Genomic DNA, 24,106 nt, shown 5'->3' on the forward strand with positions numbered 1-24,106 from the left:
CTCCCAAGCCTATAGATTAAAGATAGAACCTCTTCCTGTGCTTCTTCGTTAAAATAATCTGATTGATTGCTGGCCCACAGTGACTTTTGCTATCGATAAAAACCCACTTGGGTCACTAAGAAAAAAAAAAAAAACTACGCCAAAAAATTATCTCGAACCATAAAAAATAGCATAAAAAGAGACGAAACTCCGGCTTCACCACCAACAAAGCTGGTGACAGCTGCGACTCAAGCATCGCCGGCAGAAGCAGAGACAGGAAGAGAGAGAGAGCCTCCTGGATTTCTTCATCATGGCGTCGCTGCATGAGAAGCTGGACAAGATCAAGTCCCCCAAGCTGCAGAACCAGCACCATGTAAGCAGCCAGCCAGCTACATCCACAACTATACAGACAGACAAACAGCTAACAATGGGAGCGTACAGACCGGAGTCGTGCTTTCAGCAGTCGAGGACACTCTACGCGACCAGAATGCCGAGTTCACTGCAACCGCCTACTTTGCTGCGCTTCTCGCCCTCCTCCCGCAGTCCATCAACACCACCCAGGGCATTGTGAATAAAGAGTTGGCAACCTCAGTTGTATATCTGCTCGATACCGTCTCTGCCTTTGTTCCCGCGCCGCTGCTACGTTCCAAGTTTGCGCAGATACTAGGCAGCTTGGTGCCGGCCCTGACGCTCGCTGAGGTCGAGGCCCCGCTACTCAAGTCGTCCGTTGGATGTCTACAGAATCTGCTTATAGCGCAGGACTCGGCGGCATGGGCGCTGCCGGCATCAGAGGTTGGGCCTCGCAGGGCTATTGCGGGAATGCTGGCGTTGGCGGTTGACCATAGACCCAAAGTCCGGAAGCGGGTGCAGGATGCGTTGATACAGATACTCAGACAACCTCCACCGAGTCCGTCGCTGGACCACCCCGCGGCTGATCTATGCGCTGAGACAGCATTGAGGACGCTGAATGATAGTGTTACTGCTGCATTGAAGGCGCAGGGCAGGAAAGGGAAGCATCAGCAGGACCACCAGCAGCCACATGAGCCCGCGGTGTCGCATGCTCTACAGCTTGTCAAGGCCATTGCAGCGGCCTCAGGAGGCTGGCCGAGCAGGAAGATCGAGCCTCTGTGCGAACTTCTTATGAATGTCGCCCGGTCATCGAACGAGTACCTTACCATGGGTACATTTGAGGTGTTTGAAGTGATATTTACTGGAATGGCAGACGAGTTCTCTTCCTCGAAGCTACCGCGTCTGCTAGAGGCTATCTCGGAGCTGAAACCAGCACACAATGACTCACAGCTGCTTCCACCGTGGATTGCAGTCCTATCTCGAGGCTATGATGTCTCCGCTCAGGTCTCAGCGCAGGAAACATTTGAGAAGCTGCCGGAGCTCTTCAACTTATTCGCCAGCTTCCTTACCTCACCGTCGCGGAACATCCGCACTTCAGCCTCAGAGGGCATGATTTCGCTTCTAGTTGCGTGTGTTCCGGAATCTGTCCTTCTTGAAGCATCAGTGTATGATGAAAAGATCATTGAAAAGCTGGCAAAATCTGCTACAGGCTTGCTTGCTGTTAAATACCAAGTTGCTCGTTCGGAGGTATTCAATGTCCTCGAAGCCATGTTTAACGCATTGCAATGGAAGAGCTCTCCTGTGATGAACGAGGTGGTGAAGATAATAGGCGATCTGCGAGCAAATGAGAATTTCCAGGGCAAGAAGGAGGCCGAGAAGGTCCTTGGTGCTGCCATCAATGTCATGGGCCCCAAGGCTGTCCTTGATATCATCCCGCTCAATATCGTGAACCAAAAGGCTGGCCAGCCTGGTCGTGTCTGGCTTCTCCCTATTCTACGGGACCACGTAGCAAACACGAGCCTAGCATACTTCCGCTCCGAGCTTGTGCCATTGAGTGAAGCCCTATATCAGCGGGTTATGGATTACGGAGAGGCGGAGAAGACCGTCGAGGTTAAGATTTTCGAGACACTGGTGCAGCAGACTTGGGCATGTCTGCCCGGATTCTGCGAACTGCCCCTGGACATGAGAGAAGCCTTTGACCAGCCGTTTGCCGAGTTACTGTCGAATGTGCTGTATAAGCAGGCTGAGCTTCGGGTGGACGTGTGCAAAGCACTGCAGAACCTGGTCGAATCGAACCAGGCGATTACCTCTGTTGAATCCGAGATTGAAGATCTTGTCTTGCAACGACGAGTTACCAGGGAAGAAGCGAAAAAGAATATCGAGCATCTCTCCGGGTTTGCTGGGAATATGCTTGCGGTGCTTTTCAACGTCTACAGCCAGACTCTGCCGCAGTTCAGGGGCTATATCTTGCAATGCATTAATGCTTACTTGAGCATTACAGGTGAACAGGTATGTCATTGAATTACTATTCTTTTTACTTCTACTGATCTAACAACAATAGGAACTCATTGACACTTTTGGTCGAGTAACGTCTATGCTGGAGGGAGCTCTCGAGGAAGAAGCTAACACCAGCAGCAAGCCCGGCATGGCTCGCAAGGACAAGATGCCTCCAACATCGCACACGCTGATGGACCTAATCGTGACAATGTCCATTTACTTACCTCGCAACAGCTTTGCGACTCTCTTCTCACTTGCCTCCGTTGTGTTGAACAAGTCCTCCGCGGACCCCCAGCTCATCAAGAAGGCGTACAAACTCATTCCCCGTCTTGCAGGCACGGATGCCGGGCGCACTGCTCTAAGCGAACGCAGCACAGAGCTACAATCCCTTATTCTATCGACGGCAGACAAGACACCCGCCCCAGCTCACCGGGATCGTCTGCTTGCAATTCACGAGATCATCACCCACCTACCGACGGAAGACCTTCATTTCATCCCCGGCATTCTCTCTGAAGTCGTACTAGGCTGCAAGGAGAGCAACGAAAAGGCACGGACAGCTGCATTTGCTCTGCTTGTTCACACCACTGAGCGAATGATTGACTCCGAACGCAATCCGCCGGGCACAAAGATCCGCAACTCTCTGGTAGCACATATGCCAGACGACGCACCAGACGCACCCGCCACCATTGAGGAAATGTTCACGATGGTTTCTGCTGGCCTGGCTGGCAGCTCACCACACATGGTTGCGGCCAGTGTAACGGCTATGTCTCGTCTGTTGTTTGAGTATCACTCGCAACTGCCGACCACCATGCAGTCCGACCTACTACAGACCATCGAGTTGTTCCTGACCAGTAACAACCGTGAGATCGTCCGTTCGGTGCTTGGCTTTGTCAAAGTAGCCGTGGTAGCGTTGCCGGACGATCTGCTCAAGCCCCGTCTCCCGTCTGCGGTACCCAAGCTCATGATGTGGAGTAAAGAGCACAAGGGCCGACTGAGGAGTAAGGTTAAGGGCATACTAGATCGCCTGATACGTAAATTCGGAGCGGCATTTGTGGAAGGGCTGGTTGAAGAATCAGATCGCAAACTGGTTGTATCGATACGCAAGGAGAGAGAACGCCAGAAACGCAAGAAGGAAGCCAAACACGATGAAGACGATGAGGATACACAGCAGCAACATCCTAGAGGCCAGCAATCTGCTCAAGCTGGACAAGGCAAGTCATTTAACAATGAGTTTGACAAGGCGGTATACGGCTCTGATTCAGACTACATGTCTGGCGATGAGTCGGATGCAAGCGAGATTGAAATCGACAGTGCAGGCAACACCACCAAACGAGCCATTTCATCCAAGGGCAAAGGTCAAAGCAAACGACGCACAGGTGGTGGTACAGGCGATACGGGAGAGCAATACATCCGTGAACTATCGCCTGAGTCTAACCCGCTGGATCTCCTTGCGCCAGACGCACTGGCAAACATATCCAGCACTAAACCAAGCGTACGCTTCCTGGCGTCCAAACATAAGCAGAAACATCGCCCTCGCATGGACGAGGATGGCAAGCTGCTGCTCGGTGACCATGGTGATGAGATGGATACCTCTGCTGGCGCTGGCGGTGCAGGGTCTGGTGTCAACGCCTATCTCACTGCGGTCAGTGGGCCTGATGCATTGCGCAAGGGTCAAAAGGGCCGATTAAGAGCCAGTCAGGGTAAAAAGGGAGACGATGATATGGACATGGACATGGAGATGGATGTTGACGATCATGATGAGAAGAGTAATCCGGCGCGTGGACAGGGACAAGCTGGTGCAGGTGCAGGCAGGGGCAAAGATAAGGGGCTTGCAGCCAAGTCTGGTCGAAGGGGGCTCGGGATGGGCAAAGAGAGAGGCAGTCCTGGGGGAAGCGGGAGGATTGAGAAGCGTAGGAGGGATTCTAGGGGTGGTGGTAGGGGAAGAGTCGGGAGGTAAGTTGGTAGGTAGGGGAGGAAGAATACCTAAGAAAATATGAGATAACTTACTCCCTCGTTGGATAACTAGTCAAGAAGCGTCATAAAGACCTTGAAGCCCGGTTGATCGGCGATTTATTTTAAGTAACCTATGTATGCATGTATGACTTAGCACGAACAGCGATGATTCTTACTTATGCCTGGACGTATATGTGGGTATAGATGGTATGCGGGTAGGTATGCAGGTAGGTGGTATTATTCATTCATCATTAAAAAGTACATATGCAAGTTTTTGGAAACAAACATTAGAACACGCAAGATAGACTGGTAGATACAGATAGCAAAGGAACGGAACGCCCGTCTATACAGCTCCGGCATCTAACTCTCTTCTCTTCCGTTTCCTTCTTGCGCTGGCGAGCCAGAGACACCACCAATTCCTAACTGCCAAGACAGCAGCGCGGCCATCGTCGGTCTTCTCTTTGCCGTCGGGATTGCCCATTATCATCACGAAGATCCAGAAACAGGCACATATCCAGGCCGCCAGCAAGGTGGGAGGGAGCAGTAAGGGGGAGAGCAGGTGGACGCCCACTAGCATGGGCGCAGAGTAGTTGGCGTACAGCCTTGAGTTTGGGCTGGACGATGCATGCGTAGGCGTAGATGCAGGTGTACTTGCAGAGCCGGTGACGGGGCCAGGCTGGGCGGGGATGGTGTAACTTGAGAGCGACGCTGAGACAGGCGTCGACGTTGAGACGGTATATGACTGCCGCGGGGAGGCCAAGGCAGAAGGAGGCTGGCTTGAGTGCGTGCTGTAGTGTCGGCGAGTGCGTTTTGAGTGGTGCTGGTATTGTTGGTTGTGGTAGCTGCTGCGGTAATTGTGGTTGTTGGTTGTGCTGGTGACGGTTTTGCGGTTGAGACGGAGCAAGGGGACGAGCAGGCGACAGATCTGCTCGGTGAGAGAGGTAGGCGGTTTGAAGAACGGAGAAGGTGGACAGAGCCGTAAGGGAACGGCGAGGAGGAGGAATATTAGGGATATAAATGCGTAGATGGCTGCGAAGATGGTGAAGGGCGGGAGGTAGAAGGATATTCGAAGCTAGATTACCGTCAGCGGTTATTCCATATTGTGATATCAATTTTTTTTTATAATAGGAGTGATTGAAAGGCAGAGACAGCGAGGTAGAGAAACAGAGAGACAGAGAGAGAGACGTACTAGGACAAAGAAGGCGTTTTCATGCGAGCATCCAGGCTCAAGCTCGTCTCCGTCGTCTTCATCGTCTTCGTCCTCGTCGTCTTCTTCAATGTGATGATGGCTGCGGTCGACGTAGCTGCTGTGCCGTCTGCTCTGATGGCTCTGATGACTGCGGTGGCTCTGGTGGCTGTGATGGCTGTGATGGGAATGCGAATGCGAGACGATGTCCGCTCGACGCGGACTGCTCTCTATCGAGCCTGTCCTGCTCACGGCGGACATCTTGACCTTCCGCCAGTCCTCCACGTCCCGATCAGTGTCGGCGTCGGCGTCGGCGTCTGCATCTGCACCAGGGCCAGCATAAGTACCGGCATGAACATCGACGTCGACAGAGCCGGCCTCAAGGATGTACGCGGCCTGGGGCATCTGGACGGCCCCGTCTGGCTCTGGAGGACCGGATCTGGCGCTGGCCGGCGTGTGTAGACGAGGCAGCCGCAGGGCCGCGGCGGCGATACGGCGATGCTCGTCGATGGCGTAGGACGGCGTATAGCTCATGCTCTGAGCCCGAGGCTGCTGCGTCTTCGTCTTCTTCATCTTCTCGATCGTCGTCTGCGAAGGTCGTCCTCCGGTCCGCGGGCTGTCTGGCTGGCGTCGTGTCGATGCGAGGGCGTCATGTTATATACCAGTACCAGGCCAGCCGTGGCTCCGTCCGCTGTTCGTCTGCACTTTTCCCGCCAGATTCTCCGACACGACCAAGAAAAGTCCAAGAGACCCCAAGCCCGCGAGATTTGGCTGGTCGGCGCAGGAGGAGCGAGCTGGCGCGAAGGCGTCTTCTGGGCACTGGGCGGAGGGCTGGGCGTGGCCGCCTGCCGGCGCTTTACCTAAGAGCCATGCCTAGCTGCAGCCCTTTAACTGAAGCCTTTAACCAGAATCTTTAACTGGGGCGATGGTTGCTGGTTGAGTAACGCTTGAGCCAGAGATCGTCAGCGGGCGTCCTTAACTGGAGCTAGTTAAAGCGCTGGGGGGCGGGCTTTAACTGAGTCTTTAACTAACCTTCCGCCTGGCTTTAGCTAGCCTTTAACTAGCCTTTAACTGGAGCTGGGCTGGAGGCCGCCTAAGGGCTTTAACTAGCAGCAGCAAGCCAAGCTCGCCCAGGCGCCGAGCCCCTTGGCGCGGACAGGGTCGCCCGGAAGTGGAAAGGGTGGCGCCCATCTTTTGCTCTCTTGTCGGTCTTGAGTTGGTTGGCGCGGCAGGACAAGGGCGGAGGCCATTCTCCCGCTGGTGACAGGATGATTTCACATTTTGGTTTTGGTGCTGGTGACGGCCAGCGCTGGCGATGGACGCTGGAGCCGAGTCATCGCGATGTTCGTGAGGGAAAAAGAAGGAGAAGAAGGAGAAGCGGGAGAGACGGACGCGAATTCAAGAGCAAGAGATCGGCGATTAGTAAGCACTGAGATTTTAGTCAGATCTTAGGTAAGGCGGTTATGTAAGGCAGTTTACTAAGAAGTGACTAAGCGTGAGGCTGAGAAGGTTATAAAAGGTTAAAAAGTAAAAGTTGACGACGACGACGACATACAAGTAAGCTAGAAAAGGAGACAAGTAAAGACTAGTAAGTAGTTAGGCTTGATGACAGTTGATGACAGTTGGTGACAAGTTAAGAAAGATGGCCTTGCGCTTTGGTTTCCTTCCTGATCCACTCCGGTGTTTTCCTCCATCCAGGCCCAGCAAAAGTAAATGAAAGCAAGTTAACACACTAAACAAGGGAAACACATACAGACAAGACAAGAAGACTAGACTCGAACTGGAACTGGAACAGGAACTAGAACTCGAACAGATAGGATTTCAGGAATAGAAAAAAGACATTAGAAAGGAATAGGAGACATGCAGACACAGGATAGGACAAGTTTATTTGAAGAAAGCTGAGAAAAGGACAATAAAGAAAAGGGGGGAATGAATACAGAGAAGAAGTGAAGATAGGTAGAGTGAAAGAGAGAGAGAAGAACGTCATCATCATCCCCTCGTCCAAGTCAGTCAATCAGTCAATCAGTCAGTCAATCGATAAAGATAAGCTGGTAGTAGAGTTAGTTAAGCCTCGCCCTTGGTCTGGCCGGCCTCACGCTCACGCTCACGCTCCCTGTCCCTGTCCCGCTGGGAGCCCGCGGCATCTCGATCCCGCTCTCGCTCCCGCTCCCGCTCACGGTCACGGCCAGTCACGCTGCCGTTTCCATTGACGCTGCCGGGACTGCCGCCCTTTCCCACCAAGGCGGCGGGCTTCTTGCTACTGGCATCATCGTCGCCTTCATCATCGTAGTCTTCGTCAACGTCCATCTTGCGGGCCGGTGGCTCGAGGGGGCCCTGGGACTGCTGCACGGATGGGACAGAGACGGGAGGCAGAGTCGAGTGGTCTTTACGGTCTCGCTGGTCTCGCTGGTCACGGTCTCGGTCTCGGTCTCTCTCACGCTCACGTTCACGCTCACGGTCTCGTTGTTCTCGTTCCCGTTCACGTTCACGTTCGCGGTCTCTGTCTCGCTCCCGCTCCCGTTCTCTCTGCTCTCGCTCACGCTCTCTTTCCCTCTCTCTCTCACGGTCACGCTCACGCTCTCTATCGCGTTCTCGTTCTCTAATTTCCCGCTCCCGCTCTCTTTCGCGGTCTCGGTCTCGGTCTCGTTGTTCACGCTCTCTCTCCCTTTCACGCTCACGTTCACGCTCCCTATCACGCTCTCGCTCTCTGTCCCTGTCACGCTCGTCTTTTGGGAGACCGGCGGACAGCGAGGGGAGAGACTGAGGGCCTGAAGGTCCTGTGGGAGCCTGGCCAGGAGTCTGCGGCTCGCTCTTGGGTCCCATGTGTTGGATTGGTGGCAAGGTAGGTGGATGGTGAGCTGCCTCGGAGGGATGATATGGCTCATGAGCACGACGAGCATGGTCACGGTCATCTCGACGGACTTCGGAAGAGCTGCGTCTGCGTAGATCCCGTGGCGATGACATGCGTCCTGGACCGACGTTGACACCCCCCATGCTCGGCACCGGTCCGGCCGGACCAGGTGAGCCACGGCGGGATGGCCCCTGTGGCGGGCCAGGTGGTGGTGGCGGGGGTCCTTGTCCCTGTACTGGTACCTGTCCTGGTCCCGGCTGATCTTCCATGCGGGTGTCATGTCGTCCGTCAAGTCGGCTGCGGGTTTCTTCGTTGGCGATCTTCTTGACTGGTCCTGCTCCGGGGCCTGGCTCGGGCTCCCATTCGCGCACTCGCTTCATGCTCGATGCTGGTCGCTCGTCTCGCTCGCGAGCGGCAGCTTCGGCAGCTGCAATGGCCGAGGCAGGCGCGGGAGCTCCCGAGGCGATGCCACCGTTCTGCTGCACGCCTGGTCCGCCTGGTGGAGGATGGTGATATGACGGGTGAGGTGGGAAGGCTGGGCCTGGTCCACCGGCGTTGTTGGCTGCGGGGCCAGCGCCGTTGGCGGAGGCAGGACGTTCTTCGCGGATAGGACGGATTTCAGTTGGGGGAGTGAACGGTCGGCCGTACTGTGATGGCCCGGCGCCGTTGGGACCTTGGTTGTTGGGGCCATGGCCGGGTCCGTGGCCTGGACCAGGGCCGAGACCTTGTCGTGGCGGTGGGAAGGATGGAGGACCTGGTGCTGGACCGTTGTTAGGACCTTCGTGCTGCTGCTGCTGTTGCTGTTGTTGCGGGGGAGCTAGCTGTGGAAGAACCTGGGTTCCAGTATAAGTATGCGTGTTGGACAAAGGGAATTTGGGAGAAGGGGAGGAGTGGCCACCCTTGCGGGAGGAAGATATGGATGGGGGAGGCCGATATGGCGGGTGCGGTTCGTGGAACTGCTCCTGGCGTGGACTGGCCTGAACCCGCAGCTGGGAAGGAGGAGGTCCTCTTACGTTTTCTCGTTGCTCAAACTGGCCTCCTGGTCCATGAGCGTTGCTGGCATTCTGCGGCTCCCCGCTAGGTCTGCCCCATTCAGCGACCGGAGAAGGCGGAGCGGGACCTTGGGGCCGCAGTCCGCCCGGTTCCAGGAGCGGGAGCACCCCATTGAGACCAGGCGGAGCCACCGACGCCTGCCGGCTGGTATGCTTGCGGATGCACATCCTGCGGGTGCTGGGCGTTGCCTGCGTTGGCGCCACCTGCCTGTCCGCTTTGGAGCAGTTGAGTCTCGCTTTGATGTGGACGTTGGTTGGGTCGAGATCCGCGGCACGGCCGTACGCATCTAGTGCATCGCTTGTTTGGTTGTTGCAGGACTCGTACTACATACCGTTAATACGCGACAAAGACAACGGCAACGAAAATAAACAATACTGAAAAAAAAAAATACATGGGGGAGGGGGGAAACGTACCAAAGTACCAAGGTCGTACCAGACCTCCGAGATGTACGGGTTCAGGCGGATGGCGCGCGAATATGCATCCAACGCATCGCGTGTATTGGTTGATCTGGTAATACAGGACTCCGATGGAACACCAGAAGGTGGGATTGCGCCCGTCTCTGTATACCGCCTGCTGGTAAGCTTCATATGCCTTGGGATACTTGGCCTGGGACATGTAGCATCGCCCAAGCAGGTACCAACTCTGCGCATCGCTGTTGTCTATACACTTGTTAGCCTTGAAAAAATCTATATTATTCGATGAGTAAAAAGAGGTGGACGTACCAGCTGAAACAGACTTCTCAAGGTATTCGATGGCCTGTTCCTGGCTGCTGTAGTTGTTGTTCTGCTGGTGGTAGAGCCATCCAAGCTGCTGCAGAACCTTTGCGTGGTTGGGCTCACGCTCAAGCACACGTCTGTAAGCTGCCTTGGCTGCCTCGAACTGTGGGATAGTCAGCATATATAGAGGCTAATGACTGCAGGGTGGAACTAACGTACGTCTTTCTGCTGTTCATGGACATGGCCGATCTGGAACCAGATGTCTTCTTCCGTCAGCGGACGAGGAGGATCGTTGACGATGTATCTAAAACACTATAGTAGGACAGCGGTGTAAGCCGTTATTCGATTTGAAATATCGAAACAATGAATTGTAACTTACGTCTAAACTCTGACCAAACTTTTGCTGCTGCTTGTATATTATTCCGAGACGGAAGTAGATCTCGTTTGCCTTTTCAAAGTCCGGCTGCATGCGCATGACCTGGGAGAAGGCCTCTTCGGCGTGGTCAAGGGATCCGTATCGATCATACAGGATACCAATGCCATACCAGAGTTTGGGCTCCTTGGGGTCACGAAGATGGTAAAGGGCCTGCTGGTAGGCGGTGTATGCTTCTTGCAGGTTATCAAGCATGAGATAGCAGTGTCCTTGGCCACCTTGTTAGTTTATGTTTGTTCTTTGCCTTGTCTGTGATTAATTAATGTGAAACCTACCAAGAGAACCCCATGACTCGCCGGACTGGGGATCGAGCTTAAGAATGGCTTGGAGATACTCGATCGCCTTCTGGAACTGCTCACGGCTGCGCAGGAGGCAGGAGATGGCACTCATGGCAGGAATAGACCACTGGTTATGCCTGATGGCCTGTTCAAATGCATACATAGCGCCATCAGGGTCGTTCATCAGCTCAGAAAGAGTTCCTACACGCAAGTTAGTCAACGTCGAAAAGAAAACGAAAAAAGGAGAAGAGTAAATGTCAAAAGACGTACCAATCTGAAGCCAGACGCCCTCGTTGAGCTGTGCGATCTTCTGTGAGATAGTGGGTGGCATCCCCTTCTGGGGCTGGCCAGGAGTTTGCTGCGGTGGACCAGGCGGGCCAGGCTGGGGTTGAGGGCCCTGCTGAGGGCCTGGCGGCGGCTGTTGCTGCTGCTGGCCTGCTGGGCCTGTGCCTGGGCTGCCTGTTGCTGAGCTGCTTGCTGCTGAGCCTGTACCTGAGCCTGCTGCTGCTGAGCTTGCTGTTGGGCCATGGGAGGATGGCCGTTGACCTGCGGGTGGTTTGCCAGGGCCGGGTGGTGGGAGGGATGGGGATGCATTGGAGGCGATGGCTGTGGATGAGACGCCATCGCGAGTCTCACTCGCTGCCTCGAGGGCCTTTAGATGACAGTCTCTCGACTGCTATCTTGCTGCTCTCTAGGCACTGGGGAGGGAGAAGAAAAAAATAAGAAAAATAAAAAAAAATAGTAAAAATAAACACGGCAGCTTTTTTTTTTTTCTATCCTTTATTCACTGGTTAGCTGACCTGCTGCTGGCATGAGTTCATGAGAAGAGACGAGCTGGGTTGGGGGAATAGGCAATTGAACGCACAGTAAGGGTGTGCCTGAGATGCGGCGACGCTGACAGCGGCGAAGAGGCTGTCACGGCAACCGTCAACTCAAGAGCAGCGACGGCGGGAGAGGATGAAGAGACTGGCGACGCTGCTGGGACGGGACGACAGGGTGCGCGAGGCGCGAGGTGAAGCCGGCCTGAGCAGCAGACGAAGCGTGCGGGTGGGCAGTGGGCGAGGCAGAGAGGCAGAGGCAGACGTGAGGCCGTGAAGTGCAGAAGAGAAGGAGAGGAAGACGAGAGCGTAAGAGTGGGAGACGGGCTTGAACGAGGATTTGGCGCTAGTGGGAAGGGTTCGTCCAGGCGGCGCTTAGTCAGTCACCCATCACCCTAGCCAGCTCCATCTGACGTCTCCATCGCGATCTCCCGCCGGGGACAGCTCAAGGCCGTCGACCTCGCGGCTGTCTCGCACCATCTCACGTTTCCGTCTGAGCTGCTGTCCCCGACTATCGCGGTGTATACTGGTGTGCTTTGTCCAGCGAGCATCTGCTCTCGCGTTCTTGTCCGAACAACACCCACTGTCAGGATGTCCAGGACTGCCAGATCGGGCGTGGTCAAACCATGAAACAGGCTCTGCTCGCCCTTTCCTTCTTCGGCCGCCTTCGTCATGCCGCGCCCCACCCACCGGGGCCCACTTTTATTATTTATGCTTTTTATGCTTTTTTTCTTTTTTGTCTTTTTCTCTTCCCGATTTTTGCAGCAAAAAAAATAAATAAAAACACCAGGGGAAAAAGCAAAGAAAAGAGTAGAATAGTGGGTCCCTGTCCTTTCTCCATGGTCCCCACCTTCCTGCACGCTTGAACCGCGCTAGCAGCTGCCAAGACTGGACCCGCCCGTAGACCCACATCTTTGAGGGAAGGATCCACCCGTGTCCTTCCCTCCTTCGTTCTTTCCCTTTTCCCTCTCCCCTCTCCAAGCTTGAGCCCTAACTTTCTTTTTTCCCTCTTCTCCCTCCTTGCTTAGGTCAGCACCTTCTTCTGGCGTTTGCTTAGGTAAGGCGTAACGTGCGGTGCCAAGAGTGCTTATGTCATGCCATCCCTGTGCAAATTATGCTTATGTCATCTTCTCTCTGTCTTCTGCCTTCTTCGTGTTACTCCAGAACATCCGATGATGATAGACATGCTACGATACTCCGTGCACTGCGTACAGAGTGTAGCCTTCACCTGGGTGTATATATGTATAAACGAGGATGCAGGGTCAGTGGTGAGGAAAGTCGCTCAGTCGCCGAGTACCTGACGTGTATGAGAGACTTGCGCCAAAGTGGATGTCCGAAAAAGCCATGGTGAGCCAACCCCGGGGCTTCCCTGTCGAAGCAGCAGGTAGTACGTTTGCTATGTAGTATGCCTGGAGAGCGACCAGCCAACCAGCCAACAGGCCAACGGTGCGATCGCATCGGGCGCTGCCCCGGCCGCCAGCAGCGCCCCCCCTGCTCGCTTGTCCTCCTGCTTCTTCATCTCCTGCTCGTCTCGTTCTCCAGCTCTCCACTTGTTTGTGCTGCTTCTCTGGCTGGCTTTCTCTGGCTTCTGGCTTCTGGCTGCTCCCTCGCTTGCTCCACCGCCCCTGCTCTCCCGTGCCCCGAAGTGAGCACGTTTCCGCCAAACCCATCACAGGCATATATTCATTATAATATAAACAGTTGGGTTAATAAGTAAGGGAAAAATAAGTACTCCGTACTTATAAATAAATCTCACAAGGAACAGCATGTTAATTTCACCGTTGCTCATTTCCACGCTCGTGATGAGCTTGAGTAAGAGGCTGCCTGCACCGTCCCATAGTTGCTGCTGGATGGCTGGCTGCTGTACCAAGTTGACCTTGACTGCGAGAAGTTGATCTGAGGTGGCTGGTTATTTTCATTTTTTTTTGTTTCTATTTTTTGCAGGGGGAGGTTACTTGCGACGATCCTCGCCACCGTCTTCATCTCCCTCTCCATCAGCATCATCATCATCATCATCGTCGAATACGGGGTGACTATATGGAGTCTATATGACGACTTAAAACTGTGGTCGCTGCTGGAGCAAACAATCTCGCTTTTTCTCGTCTCGCCTTTCGTTTTCTGTCTGCCTTCGAGAAGGCGCCTACATATGTGACTATAATGTCTGTCCCAAGCCGATCTGTCGGTCAGCCTAGGTCTCCTCGCAAGCCACTCTCGCATGCGACTGTGTTTATATACGGACCACACTCACTTCTGTGTGCGTCCTCGGAAACAGACAGCAGTCACAACCAGAGGGAGAGGGCATAAGTCCGGTACGGAGTATACGAGCTGCTGACCAGACAAGAGAGAGACATACAGAGAGAGGGAAAAAGTCTGCTTGACCTGCACCTTAGCCTGCCGCCCATCCATCCCATCAATCTGACAGCCGGCACCGACCGTTCTACTACTTGAACAAGCCCGATCCCCAGCCCATCCACATCCCATTCTCCATTCCCCCCCTGAAAAAAAAGGAATAACAAGGAATCATATAAAAAAAAGGAAAGACAGACAAAAAAGAAAAGAGAAGAAGCACAAATAAAAAAAGAAGAAAAAAAGCAGAGGGATACCTGACCTGACCTGACGGAGCAAGCCAGACCAGAAAAAAGCAACTACTGGCACAAACCCAAAAATGAAAAAGCGAGAAAGAGGGAGAAGAAGAAGAAAGAAAAAAGGAATAATAAAAATATAACCGGAAAAAGAAACGAGAGGGAAAAAACGCGAACAAGAGAGAGCCAGAAGCAGCGCCAGCAAGCAGAAGAACAAGAAGAAGAAGAGACGGAGATGTGGATGTGGATGTGGATGTGGGCGGGAAAAGAAGCAACTACAGTGCAAAAAAGGGGTTGAAGTTTGCAAAAAAGAAAGGGAGGCAGAGGCAGAGGCAGAAGGAGACACAAGAGACAACCAGACCATCGACTGCTGCAGCACGGCGGAAGAAAGCAGAGCATCATCATCTCTCGATTGAACAAGGGGAGATTTTCGTTGTTTTTTTGTTTTTACTTTTTGTGTCACGGACGGAGACTAACGTCGAGCATCATCAGACAGAACAAGCCGATAGTCGTGGGAGGACGGTTCGACCATGACCCTGCGACGATGATGACGGTGACAATGTCGATGTCGAGGTGGATGTGGATGGCCTGAGAGAAGAAGACTTCTTTCTCCAGCGGTGTCTGTCTGGATGGGGAGATACAGGGACAGGCCTGCCATCGGTCCCTCCCCTGCAGCACATCCCACAAGTTCGCTGGCAGATGATTTATATTAGGCGGATTTACTTATATTACTCCGTCCGCTTCCATCGACGCATACATACACACACGCATTACGGAGTACACCTCTTACTTCCACCGTGTACCATCCATCCAGACACAGTCACAGTCACAGGCACAGACACATGCATGTTCCGGGCGGACAGACATTATTATTTATTCTAACTTATATTACTTTATTCATGCAGCAGGGCCTTGTATAGTATATGTAAGTACATACTCTCACTCACACGGCTCATGGATCATGGATCGATCGGGTAGCGTGTACAACCACACCACTGCCCACTCGACATGTATACTTAACTTACACACATACACACATACATCCACACACATCCACCACACCTATGACAAGGAGGGTAGCACGCTCCCTTGCAGTTGCAGCAGTCGTTGGAAAAAGAAGCATACCCTGGCAACGCAGCACCAGCAGCAGCACGCAGCACAAGGGAGGGGGGAACGGGGCGCGAGAAGGGCTAGAGTTACTGTACGCTGCCGACGGAGTACGGTACTTACATGGGGAGGGAACAAGAGGCTTAGGCTTCGGCTTGGGCTACAGCACGGCAGATATGCATGAGCACAGTGACCCAGTTCGTTGCGTTCGCGAGTCTTGATGTTGGCAAGACCAGCCAGCCCAGCCTCTGGGTTACTTTCTTACTTAATGTATAACACTAAACTACGACACTACGGAGTACTTACATAAGTTCCAGAGGTTCCATAGGTTCCCTCCGCTTCCCCTGGCTCTGGCTCTGGGACGCCGTCGCTGTTCCACGGGTAGCCAGGTAAGTTAAGTAGTTGAGTCTAACTATGGAGAACACCAACTCGAAACCTCTTGACTTCAGCTAGTTGATCCATGCATGTCATGAGCTGGGCCGGCTGTTAGAATATTACTCCGTGCAAACTACTAGCTATAACGCCCCTATCCCTCTCCTTATCCCCATTCATCCCCCATCCCCATCCCCCGTCCCGCCATCCCTATCCTTATCCCCTTACTTGGCTGGCTTGTGGCCCCTTAACCGCTTGCTTACTAACCATGAAACTTCTTGGGCAGCCGCGGAGTTAGGGTTAGTCACGTGTGGCTAAGCTCGGGTGAGTAAGCATGTGGGGCCGTTGGTATAAAGCGAAGAAGAGAGAAAAGTCGACGATGAAGAAGCCGAAGAAGCTGAAGACGAAGATGATGAGATTGAAGACGAGGTAGGCGAGCTGGCTAATAATGGCACAGGCTCTGAGAGGTCGATGGACATGCAGGCAGACACCGCATCAGTCACGTCACTTAAGCAAGCCACACGCCCATCGCAGCCAAGGTCCATGCAAGTCGACAGAAGGATACCTACCTACATACATACGCTGCTTGCTTCCCCTACATATACATCATGCACTGTACAGTGGAACAAATAACTATATAATTAGTCTATCTTCAGGTTCGGCAAAGTAGACGCGAGCAAAACAGGTTTTGAGTGACTCTAGCCGCCACCGTCTCCGTTCTTCAGATGCTGCTCTCGATAGGACCTGAACTGAATTGCCCGCGTCGATGCGTTGCACAGCTCGGCATAAGAGAGTTGGCATAAGAGAGTTTGCGGGCTGGGCTTCATCTCCTTTTTCGCCGCCGGGCAAATGTCCGTAAGTCGAGTCGCCATTGCTAGTCCTTAGGCGTCTATCAGGCTATGCTACGGAAGATCTAACTAACCTACTCGTATGTTGCTGCTAACCCATGGCGAGGCTCCGCTCGGTCCGGTAAGCGTTGACGAGGGAGATGGAGCTATACGTGTCCAGCTGTTTGGGCACGCATGTCAGGATCAAGATGAATCATCCTGCCCCCCGAGCCAGCCGAGCCACGACGGATGATGACTAGGTACTCACATACATAGCTATATTTATACAGCTGTTTCTATGTATGTATGTGTGTCTGGTCTAGTGTCGATCCTCTGCCGAAGAGCCCATGCTTGTAACCGTTTGAGAAAGGAGCTTTCACCAGGTCCATGTTTAGCCTTGAGATTGGGTAACTAAGTAAGGCTGCATAAATGACTTTGTGTCTTCATGTTGGTGCACATAGCGCACTGCCTGCAATACTTGTACATGAAGCTATACGCAAGTAGCGTAACGTACTACAAAGCGGGCGCAAACTACCCACCGCTACTCTCTCTCTCTTGTCTCTCACTTCAATCTCCAATTTCCCAACTGTGCTGTAGTGCGAAGTAAGCCGACTTGGTGATTGGTTGCATGGGACGCCGGGGAGCAACACCCACGAGAGCCGAGTATCCTTGCCCTTAAATATCGAGTTATGGGTTATGGGCAAGGCAAGCAGGGCGAGTGGGTGTTTCTCCCGTGCTTAACTGGCGTCGATATAGCCAACCACTTACCTTTGCTGCACTGCACTGCATCATCTCTCGTCAGTTGCCGATCGAAGCCTCGGGTTAGCGGGAGTCCAAGGACTACCTAAGTTAACTGGCCAGGAAGTGTTAGGCGAATTTTCACGCCACGATGCCGGGCATGCAGGGTCCAGTCAGTCGAGTCAGTTGGTGGGTTGGTGATAAGTATAGTTGGGTATATTTACGGAGAAGAAGGGGTTGATATCCGTCTGGCTGGCCTCATCTCCAGTCTGCATCTTCTCCGTACTTGGGCAATATCTACTTGAAATAGAAAGGATCGTCTTGGTCAAAGCTGTATTACTTACTTCACGGAGTATTTGTTTACCTAGAGCACAGTAGGGTAGAAGGAGTCTCTGTAACGCAAGCCTAGAGCAAGGGGTGGCCAGGCATAGAGATACATGGACATAGCCGAGTTATATCCGGTTGTTGAAGATGGCCTACCTTTATCGGTGTTTCTGTTCAGGCTGAGGTATCCTTCTCTCACTTTGCCTGCCCCTTCACCTATCCATCCTTAATCTCCCATCTCTACCGTCCATCTTCCTGTCTTTATCTCTCTCTTTTCTGTTTCTTTCTATCTTTTCTTCTTTTATGCTTTCTGTGATCTACACGTGACATCACATGACCATTACGTAAGCCCCACAAACTCGGCAAACGCGCACAAAAAAAGCGAAAAAGAAAAAGATAAACGAAAGACGAAGACGAAGACGAAGAACTTTCAACCTGCTGTGAAATTCCCGACAACCAACGACGCAGGACATCCAAGGGTCGACAGAGGGTCAAGATGTGAGTACCAGCCGAGTCTGCAGGACAGCATAACAATTGCAATTGAGCAGGAGCTGACGACAGCGTTACAGGAGTCACCGAAAATACGAAGCCCCGAGGCACGGTAAGACGATGATAAGCAGATGAAGAGTGAAAGAGAGGATGAGACTGACGGTTGTGATGATGAACAGGCTCTCTGGCCTACCTGCCACGAAAGCGCGCTGCCAGACACCGTGGAAAGGTCAAGAGGTAGGTTAAATCAGCAGATTATAAAGTGGGATATATAGAGATGATGCTGATGGTGATGCAGCTTCCCCAAGGATGACCCCAAGAAGCCCGTCCACCTCACTGCCACCATGGGCTACAAGGCCGGCATGACCACGATCGTGCGAGACCTTGAGCGTCCCGGAGCCAAGATGCACCGCAAGGAGATTGTCGAGGCCGTCACTATCGTCGAGACCCCCCCAGTAGGTTACCCATGATATATACACATATATACCCAAAGATAGAGACGAAGAGGTTAACAGAGATAGATGATCGCCGTTGGCATCGTTGGCTACATCGAGACCCCCCGCGGTCTCCGCTCGCTCACCACCGTCTGGGCCGAGCATCTGTCTGACGAGGTGAAGCGCCGGTTCTACAAGAACTGGTACAAGAGCAAGAAGAAGGCGTTCACCCGCTACGCCAAAACCCACGCCGACGCCGCCTCCACCACCCGCGAGCTCGAGCGCATCAAGAACTACTGCACCGTCGTCCGACTGCTCGCCCACACCCAGATCCGCAAGACCCCCCTCAAGCAGAAGAAGGCCCACCTCATGGAGGTGCAGGTCAACGGCGGCAGCGTGGCAGAGAAGGTCGAGTTCGCACACGGACTGTTTGAGAAGCCCATTGACGTCGACAGCGTCTTTGAGAAGGACGAAGTTGTTGATGTCATTGCCGTCACTAAGGGTCATGGATTCAGCGGCGTTACCTCGCGATGGGGCACCAAGAAGCTGCCTCGCAAGACGCACAAGGGTTTGAGAAAGGTTGCCTGTATCGGTGCCTGGCATCCTTCGCATGTGCAGTGGACCGTTGCCCGTGCCGGTCAGGACGGATACCACCACCGTACCTCTGCCAACCACAAGATCTACCGTATCGGCAAGGCAGATGATGAGGGCAATGCCTCGACTGACTTTGACGTCAGCAAGAAGAGAATCACCCCGTAAGTTATATTCTCGAGCTACTTTCTCTGCTTTGTCCCACGAGTATAGTGCTAACAGCGTCTAGGATGGGCGGCTTCGTACGCTACGGTGAGGTTAAGAACGACTACGTGATGCTCAAGGGCTCGATCCCCGGCGTCCGCAAGCGCGTCGTCACTCTGCGCAAGACCCTGTGGCCGCAGGTCTCCCGCAAGGCCACCGAGAAGGTCGACCTCAAATGGATCGACACCTCGTCCAAGTTCGGCCACGGAGCCTACCAGACGCCAGCAGAGAAGCGGGCGTTCCTGGGCACCCTCAAGAAGGACCTTGCCTCGTCTTCGTAACTGTCTCATGTCATGCTAGCCTGATGATATCATAATAAAAGAAATCTTCATCTTCATCATCTTCATTAGTAGAAGTAGTAGCATTGATTGTGGTAGCGTAGTGTATAAGTATATATAAGTAAGAGTAAATCGCAACTCGCCACCAGCAACCAAACATCAACCATGCGAGCCAGACTTGCTTGCGTCATAAGAACAAGAACGAGGCCGTCTCTTCCCCCGCGGTCTCTATTACTTCAATCAACATCTACTCTCCTGTCAACTTCTACTTCTCTACGACTAAATCAATCGTATCAACTGTATCAACGCCCTCTACTTTGTCGACTTCATCACAAGATGTCTTCTGACGCTGCCTACGCCGCGTTCCTTGACAAGGCCAACGAGGGCCTCGACAACGCAACTACAAGCAACAAGCAACCAGAAGGACAAGAAGGAGAAGACTCTGGCTTCATCTCGAGCAAGAGACTCGATGTCGACGAGCAGCAGATCCCGCCGTCTCTGCACACCAAAGCCACCTACGCCTCCGAGACCGACATGCCCTTTGAGCCCGTCGTCCTCCACGCCGACCACTTCCCATCCGCAGGTCAGTTTCTCTCTTCTACTTCCACATGTATTAATGCCTATCTTACGGTGATGTCTAGATGAGTTCAAGCAGCTCGCCTACAGCAACAAGCATGATGCCCTAGAGGTGTCTATACTCTCGCCCACCCAGTTCGACCCTCGGGGCAAGTACAAAGAGGTCATCGAACGCGTCATGGAGTCTTCTTCCTCAGACGGCAGCATCCAGGTCTACAGAGTGCAGCACGACCACGCGAGAGTGGAATACTGGCTGCTGGCGGTAGACGAGGGCCGCCTGCTCGGTCTGAAGGCGAGGGCCATCGAGACCTAGAGAGCTAACCAGTACTTAATTTCTGCTAAGTGCGTACTACTGCAACGACACAAAGTGACTCTAACCGGGCTGGACTGGAGATGAGGATCGTCTTGGCTTGAAATCTCTTACGATAAAAGGGGCGGACGGTTGGCTGGCTGGGGCGCTGGATGATCGGCGGATGGGCGGCAGGCAGAGCGGCCAGATGAGCAGAGGACGACCAGACAAGGCCTGCCTTGGACGGCGGACGGGTTGACTAAGGACGGGACTGGGATGTATCACTTAATTTCCCTTGCCTTTCGTCTGGCCACCCAGGGGAGAGGGAGGAGATGCAGATGGAGATGGAGCAGAGGCTTGCGCAAGGCCTGGGACCTGGTGGCGACGTCATGAAGGGGGAGGTTTTGCTGGTCGAAGATGCGCAGGACAGATAGGAGTAAGACAGGTTGACGAAGGGTTTCAGGAACCCGCGGTGGATCTATCTCTCTCTTCTCTTGTCTTCGCTGTCTTCATCTTGTATCTTGCTGTCGGCTTGTCGTCTTGTCTTTCTCTTGGTGCTTGAGTCCGTCGAGTGTTTTGTCTTGCTTAGCTTCGCCTCGACTTTTTCTTCCCTGCAACTTTTCTGTCTGGCCTCAGGCTCGCTTTTTCTCTACTTCACCAGCTTCATCTTCATCTTCATCATCACCAACTTCACCGATACTGCGTACTCCTTAATAATAATAATAATAAAGACTAGTTGGCTATACCGAGTTGCGTCTGACTGCTTATCCAACCACCGCCTCTTTGTCTACGTCAGCATCGCCGTCGCCATCGCACATCAACATCAACATCAACACCAACACCCCGACCTCACCTTCAACCTCAACCACACAGCCGCTGCATCTTCCATCAACAACGCCCAACAGATGACTGTGATATAGGAGACGCACCATGGACCCCCTCGGGCCCGGCAATGGCAGCGGGCAGCCGTCAAACCGCCTCCGCAAGACTCCCACGCTCCAGATCAACTCCCAGGTCCAGCGAGAACCCAGCAACCCCTTCGCAGACTCCAGCAACAACATCTCCTCAGCCAGCACCATCGCTGGCCCGTCGCCCATCACGCCGCGAGCCCTCATCTCGCCCCAGCAGCGCACCTTCTCGCCCTCGCCAGTGCCCCCAGACTCGCTCTCCCGCAACGAGTCCACAGAACGCCTCGCCGTGCCAGGCCGCTCGCGAGCATACGTAGACGACTCCCAGAGCGGCTTCCCTTACCCTTCCCACAGCAACAGCAATACCCAGTCGCCCTATCGATACTCCGGTGCAGCGGGCGCAGGCGGCGGCGGCGCAGACTACTCCAGCTTCTCCTCGCGGCGCACCAGCTGGAGTTCGGACGCGGCCAGTCGCCATGCCAGCTACGGGTACGGAGGGTACACCTACTCTTCTCCCTTTGACGACTCGCGTGTCCCCTCGCGAGCGGGCAGCAGCGACGACGAGGGCGGCATCACCACGCAGACGGTGACGGAGAAGTTTGCCATCTTCCCCGACGGAGACCTGATCGTGTATCCGCATGATGTCGAGAAGGACGACGAGCTGCATAACCCGGATCCTAACGAAAAGGAACGGAAGTGTGATATCTGGCATAAGCGTGGCATCACCAACATCGGGGCCCTGATACTGCTGATCGGCGGTGTCTTGACTCTCTTCATCGGCTATCCTGTCATGTATGTTGACTTCTTCTTCTTCATTTCTGCGTGGTTCTTCTGGCTGACTTCCTGACTTCTTAGATCGTATATCCAAGGATTGACCACCCTCAAGGGAGGATGTGCTGGTGATCCCATGTGTATCGACGTGGATATACCCCTGCTCAAGAACATACGGACCAGTCTCATCGATCCAGACACGCCCAAGTCCGCCATGACCAAGAAGGGAGCCAACGGAAACGACCTCGAGCTCGTGGTGCGTCTCTACCTCTCCATCCCTCCTGTATACATGTACATACGTGTGACATGCTAATTGAGTAGTTCTCGGATGAGTTCAATTTGGATGGACGGACGTTCTTCCAGGAAGACGACCCGTACCTGCAGGCCGTCGACATCTGGTACGGTGTCACGCAGGATCTCGAGGTACGCACCGTTTTTCAACGTCCACTCCCCCGCTGAATAACGGCAGCTTGGAACTAACAGAAACGCAGTGGTACGATCCCGACGCCGTAACGACGAAAAACGGCAAGCTGGAACTCCGCTTCGACGCCTTCCAGAACCACTACCTCAACTACCGCTCCGGCATGGTCCAGTCCTGGAACCAGATGTGCTTCACCGGCGGCAGACTCGAGGCCAGCATCTCCCTGCCCGGGCGAGGCGACGTCTCGGGTCTCTGGCCTGGTTTCTGGGCCATGGGCAACCTCGGCAGGCCCGGATATCCTGCAACCACAGACGGCATGTGGCCCTACAGCTACCACGACGAGTGTGATGCTGGTATCACCGCCAACCAGAGTGACCCGGTGGCCTGAGTTTCTTGCCGGGTATGAAGCTACCTGCCTGTACCTGTGACGGTGCAGACCATCCCACGCCAGGCAAGTCACGTACCTCTCCCGAGATAGACGTGATCGAAGCCAGTGTGCACGCCCTCCATGGCGACAAGAAGCCCATCAACGTCATCGGAGACGTCTCCCAGAGTTGTCAAGTCGCTCCCTTTGACGTTTGGTACATGCCAGACTACGGTAAGCCTCTCTTCTCTCTGTATTTCGATTTCGATTAGCGAGTCATCCCCAGAGTTAACGATAGATGTGTGTAGAATTCACCGAACTATACGACCCTGAAATCACCATCATGAACGCCTACCGAGGAGGTGTCTTCCAACAGGCCATCTCCGGCGTCACCAACCTCAACAACAGGTGGTACGATGGCAAAGAATACCAGGTCTACGCCTTCGACTACATCCCCGGCGACAAGGGCGAAATCACCTGGTACGTAGGCAAGGAGAAGTCCTGGAAACTCGACGCCCGCGCTCTCGGCCCCAATGGCAACGTAGGTCAGCGTATCATCCCACGCGAGCCCATGGCCCTGATTGCAAACTTGGGCATGTCGAACAGTTTCGCTGCGTTGAACCTGACGGGTCTGGCGCCGCTGTTTCCGGCAACGATGAGGATAGATTATATCCGCATCTATCAAGAGAAGGGCAAGAAGAGCGTCACCTGTGATCCTCCCGGTATGGAGACCACGGATTATATCAAGAAACACAAGGACGTCTACCACAATCCCAACCTGACATTATGGTATGTTTTTTTCCCATTTCTTTCTTCCCCCCATCCCTCGTCCTTTTATTTTTATGTATGCACGGCGGTGGGCGGGTGTTATATACATCCCTCGTACCCAAATAAGAGCCTCCTCGTATCCCCGAATCCTCCCCCCATCTCCGCGCCCTGCCTTTAGCCTTTTTTGCCTGCTCCTCCTCCCTCCAACCCGCCCTTCAATCCCCGAACCCGAACTTGCGACACGCCAAGCAAGCTAGAAATTTAGAGAGCAAGCCTTGCTAACCGTGGGACTGTTCCTACAGGGCGGATACGGACTATTCTTGGCCGAAGAACAGCTTTGTGCATGGATGTGGCTGAACCCGTTGCTGGCTTGCGCCGTTCTCTCGGGCGTGTTGGTTCGCTCGCTCGAGCCCACCAGCGCAGCCCTCGACGATGGATGACCCCGGCAAG

General features: G+C 53.8%; 8 protein-coding genes across 8 annotated transcripts; 5 read left to right on the forward strand and 3 right to left on the reverse strand.

Annotated features, from left to right (window-relative positions):
* Positions 1-289: 289 nt before the first annotated feature.
* MGYG_02494 (90S preribosome component RRP12) lies at positions 290-4,282 on the forward strand (the record flags this gene model as incomplete). The annotated part of the gene is made up of 3 exons (XM_003174918.1): positions 290-352; positions 421-2,337; positions 2,390-4,282. The coding sequence occupies 3 exons, from the start codon at positions 290-292 to the stop codon at positions 4,280-4,282; spliced, it is 3,873 nt and encodes a 1,290-aa protein (XP_003174966.1).
* Positions 4,283-4,621: 339 nt separating this feature from the next.
* Positions 4,622-6,037, reverse strand: MGYG_02495 (hypothetical protein; the record flags this gene model as incomplete). The annotated part of the gene is made up of 2 exons (XM_003174919.1): positions 4,622-5,350; positions 5,468-6,037. The coding sequence occupies 2 exons, from the start codon at positions 6,035-6,037 to the stop codon at positions 4,622-4,624; spliced, it is 1,299 nt and encodes a 432-aa protein (XP_003174967.1).
* A 1,491-nt stretch (positions 6,038-7,528) lies between these two features.
* Positions 7,529-11,419, reverse strand: MGYG_02496 (hypothetical protein; the record flags this gene model as incomplete). The annotated part of the gene is made up of 8 exons (XM_003174920.1): positions 7,529-9,691; positions 9,782-10,020; positions 10,091-10,247; positions 10,304-10,396; positions 10,464-10,726; positions 10,793-10,996; positions 11,066-11,093; positions 11,165-11,419. 8 exons carry the CDS (start codon positions 11,417-11,419, stop codon positions 7,529-7,531), a joined length of 3,402 nt encoding a protein of 1,133 aa, XP_003174968.1.
* A 1,538-nt stretch (positions 11,420-12,957) lies between these two features.
* On the forward strand, positions 12,958-13,262 carry MGYG_08980 (hypothetical protein; the record flags this gene model as incomplete). The annotated part of the gene is given in 2 exon segments (XM_003174921.1): positions 12,958-13,000; positions 13,018-13,262. 2 exon segments carry the CDS (start codon positions 12,958-12,960, stop codon positions 13,260-13,262), a joined length of 288 nt encoding a protein of 95 aa, XP_003174969.1.
* A 1,872-nt stretch (positions 13,263-15,134) lies between these two features.
* MGYG_02499 (hypothetical protein) lies at positions 15,135-16,546 on the reverse strand (the record flags this gene model as incomplete). The annotated part of the gene is made up of 6 exons (XM_003174922.1): positions 15,135-15,190; positions 15,237-15,321; positions 15,426-15,462; positions 15,609-15,672; positions 16,252-16,269; positions 16,384-16,546. 6 exons carry the CDS (start codon positions 16,544-16,546, stop codon positions 15,135-15,137), a joined length of 423 nt encoding a protein of 140 aa, XP_003174970.1.
* Positions 16,547-17,390: 844 nt separating this feature from the next.
* MGYG_02500 (60S ribosomal protein L3) lies at positions 17,391-19,562 on the forward strand (the record flags this gene model as incomplete). Its single annotated transcript, XM_003174923.1, has 7 exons — positions 17,391-17,428; positions 18,032-18,061; positions 18,133-18,164; positions 18,232-18,289; positions 18,351-18,507; positions 18,574-19,241; positions 19,307-19,562. The coding sequence occupies 7 exons, from the start codon at positions 17,391-17,393 to the stop codon at positions 19,560-19,562; spliced, it is 1,239 nt and encodes a 412-aa protein (XP_003174971.1).
* A 333-nt stretch (positions 19,563-19,895) lies between these two features.
* Positions 19,896-20,448, forward strand: MGYG_02501 (hypothetical protein; the record flags this gene model as incomplete). The annotated part of the gene is made up of 2 exons (XM_003174924.1): positions 19,896-20,142; positions 20,201-20,448. 2 exons carry the CDS (start codon positions 19,896-19,898, stop codon positions 20,446-20,448), a joined length of 495 nt encoding a protein of 164 aa, XP_003174972.1.
* Positions 20,449-21,354: 906 nt separating this feature from the next.
* On the forward strand, positions 21,355-23,913 carry MGYG_02502 (hypothetical protein; the record flags this gene model as incomplete). The annotated part of the gene is made up of 7 exons (XM_003174925.1): positions 21,355-22,124; positions 22,188-22,359; positions 22,425-22,526; positions 22,595-22,877; positions 22,961-23,122; positions 23,197-23,677; positions 23,835-23,913. 7 exons carry the CDS (start codon positions 21,355-21,357, stop codon positions 23,911-23,913), a joined length of 2,049 nt encoding a protein of 682 aa, XP_003174973.1.
* Between the last annotated feature and the right edge of the window lie 193 nt (positions 23,914-24,106).

The sequence above is a fragment of the Nannizzia gypsea genome, genomic scaffold (assembly GCF_000150975.2).
Source record: "Nannizzia gypsea CBS 118893 supercont1.2 genomic scaffold, whole genome shotgun sequence".
Taxonomy (NCBI): domain Eukaryota; kingdom Fungi; phylum Ascomycota; class Eurotiomycetes; order Onygenales; family Arthrodermataceae; genus Nannizzia; species Nannizzia gypsea.